The 10,245-nt window shown below is 54.1% G+C and overlaps 1 protein-coding gene across 1 annotated transcript in view; it reads left to right on the top strand.

Annotated features, from left to right (window-relative positions):
• CMTM4 (CKLF like MARVEL transmembrane domain containing 4) overlaps nt 1-10,239 on the top strand; it is a 20,976-nt gene extending 10,737 nt beyond the window's left edge. The window contains exons 3-5 of the mRNA XM_030886593.2: nt 1,613-1,789; nt 6,998-7,096; nt 9,433-10,239. Of these exons, the coding sequence (XP_030742453.2) occupies nt 1,613-1,789; nt 6,998-7,096; nt 9,433-9,597 (441 nt within the window). The 3' untranslated portion in view covers nt 9,598-10,239. The remainder of the gene's footprint in view (nt 1-1,612; nt 1,790-6,997; nt 7,097-9,432) is intronic.
• The last annotated feature ends 6 nt before the right edge of the window (nt 10,240-10,245 follow it).

Genomic DNA, 10,245 nt, shown 5'->3' with positions numbered 1-10,245 from the left:
GTCTCGAAACCATCTTTTCTTTCAGTCTTGAGGAATGTAGGTGTTGCCTTCCCATGCAAATATGGCTGGGACATATTGCTGGATTGCAACTTGGGCCCTTTGGAAAAGGAAATTTTGGGGTGTGATCTTTTTAAATCATTTTATCAGGGGGCTCTTGTCACCATCCATCCATCCTTCTATTGTGTCCAGCACATTAGTACCTATGTTGCCATCATCATTTTCAAAACATTTTCCCCTGAAACATTTCTTTTCTACTTGAGCCCTTGACATCAGCTCTTCATTTCCCCCCTCCCCGCCTTCCCTCACTCATGAACCCTTGATAATTTATAATTCTCCACCCCCCATGTCTTGCACCAACCGCTGTCTCCCTTCACCCACGTTTCTGTTGTCCATCCCCCTGGGAGGGGGTTCTATGTAGACTATTGTGCTCGGTTCCTCCTTCTCCCCCCTCCTTCCCCTTCCCCTCCTGGTATCTCTATTCTCATTATTAGTCCTGAGGGGTTGGAAAATAAATTGATTCTTACTATTGGTTGATTAAAAAAAAAGTTTTCATGAACTGCTCGTCTACCGTCATATGATCCAGTCTAGAAATAATCTTTTAGGAAGCACAGGTCATGAACGAAGTGTGTGTGTGTTGGGTGGACTGATGGCACAGTGGTTAAACACAGAAAGGTCAGCACTTGGGACCCATCAACCACTCTGCCTCCGTGAAGATTCCCAGCCTTGGAAACCCCTCAGGGCAGTTCTGTCAGTAGGGTGATCTGAGCCGGCACCTACGGGAAGGCAATGTGTTTGGGTTTGGGGGTCACCAGGGAGGGGGCCATACCAGCCACTCTTTGGTCATCTCGGGGAACCCCAGTTATTCTGGGTGACTTCCAAATCATCCTGCGGTGGAGTTGCCTGCGGGGTTGTATTCCTGGGAATAAAGTGGCCACCGTGAGCGTCCCAGGAGCCCTGGTGGCACCGAACTGGAGTGCCTGGCTTAGCGATCTGACGGGAGAAACACATTGTGCCCTGCTTCCATCAAGGTGATAACCTTGGACACCCACCCCCTGGGGCAGTGCCGCTCTGCCCTCTGGGGTGTCTACGGGGCAGAATCTGCCTGCCCGCAGCAGTTTCTGGTTCCTGTTTGGCTTAATTGTGGGGGTGGTGGGTTCTGACTCAGAGCAACTCAATGTGCAAGATACAGAAACAGCGCCCTCGGCCGCACCGGCCTCCCACCTGTTGGTATGTTTGCCCCCATTGCTGCAGCCGCTGTGACAGACAGAGGCTCTGAGACCCTGTCTGCTGACCAGGGGCGGAGGGAAGACTGAGGACACCTGCACAGACTGCCCTTCGGCCCCTGGGCAGCTGGGCCCGGCTATCTGTGCTTCACTGGGGCCTTGTTGTTTGCATGAAGGAGTTGATGTCTTCCTGAAGGCCCGCTCCCACCCGCACCCCCTCTTCCTTAAGGATGCAGCCCTGCCCTGCCCCTGACAGGGACCCTGCCGCCCCCAAGGAGAGCTGGGTGGCTGTGGATCGCCAAGGTGGGAGTCGGTCACCCGTGCCAGGCGCTTGGGCCCAGCTGAGTGTCCGAGCGCGGGTGCCCACCTCTCCCGCGTCTGCCTTCCAGGTCACAGCCCTGGCGGCGTTCATCTGCATAGAGACCATCATGGAGTGCTCGCCCTGCGAAGGCCTCTACTTTTTCGAGTTTGTGAGCTGCAGTGCGTTTGTGGTGACTGGCGTCTTACTGATTCTGTTCAGTCTCAACCTCCACATGAGGATCCCCCAGATCAACTGGAACCTGACGGTGAGTGCACGCCCCCTGCCCCCAACTCAGAGAGGCCCCCCGCGAGGTGGGAGCCTTGGCTCCTAGTTCGCTTTGACACTGAAGCAGCCAACCGTGACTCCCCTGGCAGTTGTCGGTCTTGCTCCAGGGTGAGCCAGAACTAATGACGCTTGTGTAACAGGATTCTTTTCCCCTCGGAAACCTGCTCTTTCAGTCCCGTGCTCATCAGGGAAGACCGGTAAGCCACGTTATCCGGGGAGGATCAGAAAGAGGAAAGGAACGTTGAGACCTTTGCCCATTTCTCAGACTGGCATAAAAGCCATTTACCAAAGGCATTGATTCTGGGAGAGAGGATTCTGGGAGTGAAAAATGCCACCAACTTGCAGTACCTGCCTAGAGAGGCCCTCAGAGCCGTTCGGATATTCAGGGCACCTGGGATGACGGGCGGGCGGGGTCATGACAGGCCGCAGTGCAGGTGTCCCTGGGTTTGGCTCGCGGACACCCCTACCTCTGTTGAGTGGGGACCACCCCCAGGGGTGCTCACCACTGGGCCCCAATCTCTGGGCGGCATTTCCTGTCCTGGCTCGACTGTGTGAAGAAGGAAACGTGACCCTGGGTTGCACACTTGATATTTCTGTGCAAACAAGCAAATCAGGAGATGCCTGGGCCCGCTGTCAGCTGCAGTGGGAGACCCACTCGGGCACCGGGCTCCTGCTGAGGGGACTGCCCGGACAGGGCCCTGGAGCCACGTGGGCAGCTATACCCGGCCCTGCCACTGGCTGGTGCTGGTGTCTGCATGCGCTGGGGAAGGTGTCCCTCCCGCTCCGGAGCCTGTCACTTGCCACTCCTGTGTGGGCCGCAGGGTGAAGGGAGGCAGGCTTCCCTCACAGTACATGTCATGTCCCCGTCAGCTCCAGCACTCTTGAGAAATGGAGCAACATTAAGAAGGTGCTGAACTAGCAAAGTTGATGCCAGTTGAAAACTCATTTCATCTGGCCTCACCTTCAAAAGCTGGGAGGAGAGTTGTGCCGCTTTAAACGTAAGCTCTCCTCGGGGAGCATTGGCGTCTGTGTTTCCGTGTCTGGTGTTAATGGCTCCCGGTGGGGCTGTTGGATATGGAGGGGCGTGTGGGTGTTTTTGGTGGTGGTCGTGGTTCAGCATCGACTCTCTTGTTACCGTTGCTGTGGGCCAGCCATCCAAGGTGACAGACAGAGTAGGGCTGCCTCAGAGCATGTCCCTCGCTGACCCCTGCACAGAACCCCATCCCCAGGCCCACTTTCTCCCCAAAAAACAGTGGGCAGGGGGTGTTTGTGAACCCCCAACCTCCCGGTCGGTGCTTAACCCATGGCACCTACACAGCTCCTTACGCGTTCGTCGTGGTCCTTAGCAATGACATGATGATGCTCAGTCCCACCTCCTTAAAAAATCCCGAGGGAATCGAAACCACACAGCATCATTCCGAAGGGGTTCGTCAGTTGGCTTCAGAGACCCTTAGAAACCCCCTCTTTCAGCTAAAACCCGAGGATGGGCCACCGCCTAAGTCCTGGCTGGGGAGGCGCTTGGCCGAGCATGAATGAAACCTTGCCGGGACCACTGACTCGGTGCCCGGAAGGTTGTGCCAAGAAGAGAGCGAGGGCCGTGGGTCAGACATGTCTTTGTCTGCCCGGCGGCTCCAAAGGTCTGTGGCTGACGTTGGGCTAGCCACTGAATCAGACCCTTGCCTTTGCAAGATGGGGAGGATCGTTTTCACACCGGGACTTTAAAACACTGAAACGGGGAGGATATCGTGCACGTCAGGCGCTTGTTTAGGGAGTCCTCAAACCGCAGGCAGTGCCGCCGCCGCCGCCGCCACTCCCACCATTCCCGTTGAGCTCATCGTGTTTCCTCGTGAAGAGCAGCCTCAGCAGGTGTCTGTCTGTCCGTCACTCCTTCTCCTGGAGGCTCATCTCTTTCCAGTCTGTTCTGTCAGCTCGTGTGAAAGAAAGCCTTACCTCTGCCCAAAGGCCTGCTTCAGATTTCTCAGTAATGGATACTGGCCTTAGCCCCAGAAATGGTTACCAGGTGAACTTTCTGAATTTCGGATTCTCCTCTTCCAGCCATGAAAGACATTTCCACTGGAGCACCGCCGCATTATGGGGTCTTATTGAAATGGCTGCTTAGTCTCTGGAGTGTGGGAGAAAGATGAGGCTTTCTGCTCCCACCCAGGTTTACGGTCTCGGGGACCCAGAGAGGCAGGTCTGAGCTCCCCTGCAGGGTCACTGTGAGTCAGAATCAACTCAAAGGCAGTGAGTTTTTGTTTTGAGTTTTCTCTGCAGTGCTGGTAGCTGGGCTTCATTCAGGGGGTGGTCTTGGGCCCCAGGGCTGGTGGTGATGGGGATCTGTGTGAGTCTGGGTAGACTAGAGAAACAAATTCATAGACACTCAGATGTGTGTAAACAAGCACTTTATATAAAGAGCAATTAATTGTACATTAAGAAAACATCCCAGCCCAGTCCAGATCAAGTCCATCAGTCCATTATTAGCCCATATGTCCAGTACCAGTCTGTAAATTCCTTTATCAGACTCATGTAACCCATACAATGATGCTGGGTGCAGGAAGATCACAGCCAGTGGGTGGAAAGTCTTGTGGATCCAGTGGGACTGGCGTGGGTCTCCACATGGCTCATCCAGCTCCAGGGCTCTGGCTGCCGTCAGCATAGCTCCATGTGGCTTGTCAACAGGAATTTCTCTCAGGGAGTCAGTGTGTGTCCCACCTCTAGTGAGCTATTTATCTACTGAGCACCTCCAAACGAGGTCATCCAGCTGCAACCTGATTGACAGGCTAAACCCCACCCCTTCACTCTTAATAGTCTCAAGTTGACAACAGATTGTATAACTACCACATGGTCTCTTGGGAGCATCTTCCTGTCCTTTGGAATCCTTGCCAGGACCTCCCCCACCCACCTCTTTACCTTCCAGGCCAGATGACAGGGTGTGTTTATCCCACAAAAGGGGGGTGGAAGAGGGCAGGGGGACAGACAGGACTCCCCAGTCTGGTCCCAGCTCATCATGTCCTCCAGAGGAGATGGCCGTGGCCATGCCGTGTTCTTCCAGCATGGTGCCAGGAGCATCTTTGTCCCCAGGAGAGCCAGCTGCTGGCTATAAGAGGGAGCAGTTGGGCCCGGTTTAGCTAAGCCGGTCACCTGGGAGCTCAGATCGGCATCAATATTGGCAACAAGCAAAAATGAACGAGAGTCTTTCGTTAAGGCACTCGGTCTGTTAGCAGTGCGTTCTCTTTGCCCTGCGGCTGTGGGCGTTCGCTTTGCTCTGTGTCTTAGGAGCCGCTCACACACATCCTTGCCCACCTCTTTCTCCCCCTCCCTGGGCTGGGCCTGCACACCCAACTGCCCTTCCTAAAAGGAGGTTTGAGCAAGTCTTCTCTACTCCCTGCCTCCTGTACGTATTCTCTCTCTCTCTCTCTCTCTCTCCCTCCTTCCCTCACTCCCTATCTCTCTCCCCACTAACCATATAGTATCTAATGCAGCGTATTCTGAACAGTTTCTAGGAGTAAACATACGGTTGCAGACCCTTGGAGCCAGAGCTCAGTGTGTTTTTAGGCTCAGGTGTGTTGGCAGAGTGCCATGCCATTTGGGCATTTATTGGCAGCCCTAAAACAGCTTGAACAGGCCAGAAGCCAGGCCAGGAGACTGAGGCCCAGGGAGAGGCTTGCCCACACATAGGGCAGAAAGTATCCTGCCTGAAAACTGTTTCCTGAGCATTTCTTGCATGAACTGTAACTTGTTAACGTACCTAATAAACCCCCTAATTGTGGGGAGGGGTTGGGGCACAAATGCGGTTTAATGAAGGATTGCAATGACTAGGTGGCTACCACCTGGGTCAAGAAGAAAGCTATCATCCATACCCCCTAAACCTCCCATCTACCCCCCTCCCCATAATCCTGAGGCCCGTTCCAGTCTCTGACTTCCATGCTCAAGAATCCTCTGGCCAGGATTATTGTGGCCTCCTGCTCCGAGCGCTCCTGGTTCCTCTTGGGGTCTCAGCCCACCAAGCTTCTCAGCAGTACCTGTGACAGTCCTCTGCCCACCTGCCTCCCATGACCCAGGCCTCCCCGGGCTTCCTGCAGCGAGGTGACCACTCCCAGCTCACTCCCTAAGGAGGGCCCCAGGCCAAGGGCCCCAGTGGGCTGGGTCTCCCAGAGCAGCCACGTGCTGAGCCCTCAGCCCTTGTCCAAGACTCGCCCTTTCAGGGACCCCAGTTCTGCTTGAGTTCACGAGGAACAGTAATAGCAATTTCTGCTCGGTAGGTATTTCGGATGGGAGCTGATTAGCACAAGCTTGTGCCTTGTGGTTTAGAACGTGGTTGGGTGTGGGGCCTGGGGCCCGCCTATGGCTGGTGAGTCCCTGTCCCTCTCCAGGAATGAGGAACAGTTACCCCTGTGAACACCAAGGATGTCGTGGTTCTGATGTGGGCTGTGATTCATAAGATTGGCCGTTCGAAACCATGAGTAAGTCGCTCCAGGGAGACAGACAGGGCTTTCTACTCCATAGAAAGTGAGAAGCTTGGGATCGCAGGCGCATCTCTGCCCTGCCTTCTGGAATCACTGTGAGTCAGCATTGACTCCATGACAGTGAGTTTTTTGGAAACACTGGGAAGAGCTCCAGCTCGGGGGTGGGGGCCGGGGAGGGGGGCTGCTCTCCAGGGAATATGAGGAAGTCGGGTGGCTTGCCCCTAGTCAGACAAGCCAGAGCCCTGGTCTGGCTGACGGCTAGCCCCCTGCAGTGTTCTTTCCACCATGAGGGATCGAGCCTCCGGGAAGTTTGAAGGACCGTGAGGGCCGGCCGGAAGAGACTGCTAGGGAGCGAGGCATGTGCTCTGCCAGGAACACGGCGTTTCTAAGGAGGTTTTTCCCAGTTTCAGTACTTTCTGGATGCAGGGCCTTCACCCATGCCCCGGTGGTTTGGATGTTTTGTGTCGGTTGGTTTGTTTTTTAACAAAGACAGCAAAAGGACTCCCAGCAGTCATTGGTGGGCGCATCCTCAAAGGGTTGGCATTTGGGGTGGTGAAGATGTGGCGTTGGCTTAAACTTGCCGTCCCTGGCTGCCTTTCGGCGGTGCGGTGGAGTCCTGCCTGGGGAGCCCAGGGCAGAGCGGAGGGCGGGCACTGCGCTCCTCATTCTGAGGGCGAAGGATGGCAGGAGGCTCTGAACGGTCTTACTCTCTTTCCCGCCAGGACTTGGTGAACACCGGGCTCAGCACTTTCTTTTTCTTCGTCGCCTCGATCGTCTTGGCTGCTCTGAACCACACAGCTGGAGCGGAGATTGCCGCCGTGGTGAGTGAGCTCAGAGACTGGGCCGGCCTGTGGTTCCGCCTGTAGCAGCTGCCCCTGGCATCTCCCAGGGACACTCCATGACGTGCCCTTCTCTGTGGTGACGGCCAGGGCAAGACTTTGCCTCCCTCTGTTCTGCATTGCCCGAGAGCCCCTGTCGCTGTGGGAGCTGGAGGTGCTTCTAGAAATCCTTACCCGACTGCCCTCCCACATGTTAGTCCAGTGGTTCTCAACCTTCCTCATGTCTCGACCCTTTAAGACAGTGCCTCATGTTGTGGTGACTCCCCCGCCCCCCCAAAAAACCCCCATAAAATTACTTTTGTTGCTACTTCATAACTGTAATTTTGCTACTGTTATGAATCGCAGTGTAAATATCTGATTTGCAGGATGTATTTTCATTGTGACAAATTGAACATCATTAAAGCATAGTAATGAATCACAAAAACAATATCGTGAACTATTTATTTTAATGACAAATCAATGAGCTCTTGTCTTGAAGCGTGGTGCAGCATGGGTAGCAGTCTTCACGCCGGGCACTCGTAGGTGGACGTGTCTGCAGGTGGGCAGACCCGCCTGGAGACACAGATAGAGGAGCGATGTCTCGTTTTCTAAGACCATCGGAAATATGTGTTTTCCGATGGTCTTAGGTGACCTCTGTGAGAGGGTCGTTTGACCCCCAAAGGGGTGGGGACCCACAGATTGAGAACCTCTGTGTTAGTCCCCTTTACCACCAGATACCTGAGACACAGTTGTGGCTTCACCTGACTTCACTGGCCGCTGGGGGGTGAGAGGAGGCTGCTGGGCAGCAGGACGTGGTAGGGGTGGGGGACACACCTCATGGCTTGACTTGGGGCCTTGGGCAAGCATGGGCCTTCTGCCCACGTGGTAGATGGATACGTGACGTTTTTCTCAGCCCAGGCCAGAGGCCACAAAGGTGATGCTGAACGAGGCCCTTTTGTGAGGGAGCTTTTATTAATAGGGACAAAGTGCTTCAAAAGGAGCCGTAGGCTGACTTCTGGTCAGGCAGGATTGAAATGGGTCACCCCAGCTACAGATTTGGCTGGCACCTGACAGCTGAACAGTGGTGGGGCTGGGCACCCAGGCACACAGCTCAGGGGGCTGAGGGGGTTGGGGGAACCGCTCCTGGCCTGCCCCTGCCAAGACCCTGTCAGCAGGGGACATGCCCCAGGACTAGTCTGGCCCATTTCTTTTTCTTTCACCCTTCCTTCCTTTTTTCTATGTATGTCCTACATTTTTAAAAATTGTTTCTCTTTATTTTTTAAAAATTTAAATCATTTTATTGAGCCCTTTTTCCCCCTTCCTGTCATTACTCTTTATTTACAACATGTCCTTGATTAATTTTGTTTTTAATCATTTTATTGGGGGGTCATATAACTGTTACCACAATCCATACATACACCAGTTGTGTCAGGCACATTTGTACATTTGTTGCCCTCATCATTCTCAAAATATTTGCTCTCCACTTAAGCCCTTGGTATCAGTTCCTCATTTTTCCCCCTCCCTCCCTGCTCCCCACTCCCTCATGAACCCTTGATAATTCATAAATTATTATTTTGTTACGTCTTACACTGTCCGATGTCTCCTTTCACCCACTTTTCTGTTGTCTGTCCCCCAGGGAGGAGGTTCTATGTAGCTCCTTATTATTGGTTCCCTATTTTTTTATTTTTTAATCATCTTATTGGGAGCTCATACAGATGGTATAACAATCCATAATTCAGTTGGATCAAGCATAATTATACAATTACTGCCTCCATCATCTTCAAAGCATTTTCTTTCTTCTTAAACTCTCTGATATCAGCTCCCCTCGCTCCCCACCCTGCCCCCAGGAGCCCTTATTCTTATAAATAGTTGTTAGTAGTGGTAGTATTCTTCCATATCTTACACGGTCCTCTGTGTCCACTCCCCTACAGTTCTGTTACTCGTTCTCTCGATTGGGGTTATGCAGTCATCTTTGCTATCGGCTCTCCCTTTCCCTCCCCACCCCTTCCTGGACCCCCAGGGAGTCATTGCTCCCATTACTATTTCTGGCAAGTTTATCATGCATTTAACGATCTTCATGATACAAATGAATATTCACAGGTCTACCAGGCTTGATGAAGTAAAACTGGGATGTGACAGGGTAGGGGTGGGACCATTAAAGAACTAGAGGACAGTTGTAGGTTTCTTCAGGGCTGTACATCAGTGTTTCTTCAGGGCTATACAGCACCCTGAATAACCCTCCCATGTGGCCCTTCTGTGAGGGACTGTCCAGTTATCTTACAGGTGGGCTCTGGGTTCCACCACGTTAATCTGATTGCTTGCCTGGGAACTTATTTCAGATATTCGGCTTCTTGGCGACAGCAGTGTACGCAGCGAGCGCCTTCCTGTCCCTGCAGAAGTGGAGAGGCAGCCTGAGCCAGCAGAGCACCAGCGACTACATCCGGGCCCGCTCCGAGTCCAGGGACGTGGACAGCCGCCCCGAGATCCAGCGCCTGGACACGTGAGGACCGGCGGGGCCTCGCCCTCCCGCCCAGCCCTGCAATCAAACTTTCTTCCCCTCGTCACGTCAGATTCCCATGTGATCACATCGGATGCTGCCCTCTGCAGAAAGAAGTTCACTCGGGTAACAGGTTTTCTGAGTGGCCCTGCTAGCGGGTATGTGGGTGGAGGGCACCCCGGTGCCTAGCTGTCCAGACAGCAGTGGGCAGGCCTGGCCGTGGCTTCTCCAGCCTGTGGGGACTGTGGAGGGCAGCTGGCCTCCTGGCTGGCCGAGTCCACCCTCGAGCTGACTCGGAGAAGGAGAAGGACTCTCTGTCACGCGTGTTTGCAGCAAGTCGAGACTGGGGATGGAATGGGGTTCCTGAGAGGCACGAGGAACCATGAAGGAATTATGACGGAGGGGCAGCAATCCCCGGGCAGCTCCTGGGGGCTGCTGCCCTGCTTGTGTGTGCCCCAGGGTGGTGCTGAAAACCGGCCGGACCCTCACTTCACACATTCTCCCCCCACCTGCCTGACCTGGGCTGCAGGCGGCCAGCACAGCCAGAAGGTCATGTGTGATCCTGAGGGTCTGGGTGGAGGGATGAGCTCCCCAACTCTCCCTGGACCTCACTGGGTTAGGAATCTCTGATGTCCACTTGGGACAGCTGACCCAA

Source organism: Echinops telfairi, unplaced genomic scaffold (genome assembly GCF_000313985.2).
Source record: "Echinops telfairi isolate 266 unplaced genomic scaffold, ASM31398v2 ScPeMD7_2291;HRSCAF=2852, whole genome shotgun sequence".
Classification (NCBI taxonomy): domain Eukaryota; kingdom Metazoa; phylum Chordata; class Mammalia; order Afrosoricida; family Tenrecidae; genus Echinops; species Echinops telfairi.
The sequence above is the reverse complement of the archived record's forward strand: the minus strand, read 5'-3'. Positions and strand labels throughout refer to the sequence as shown.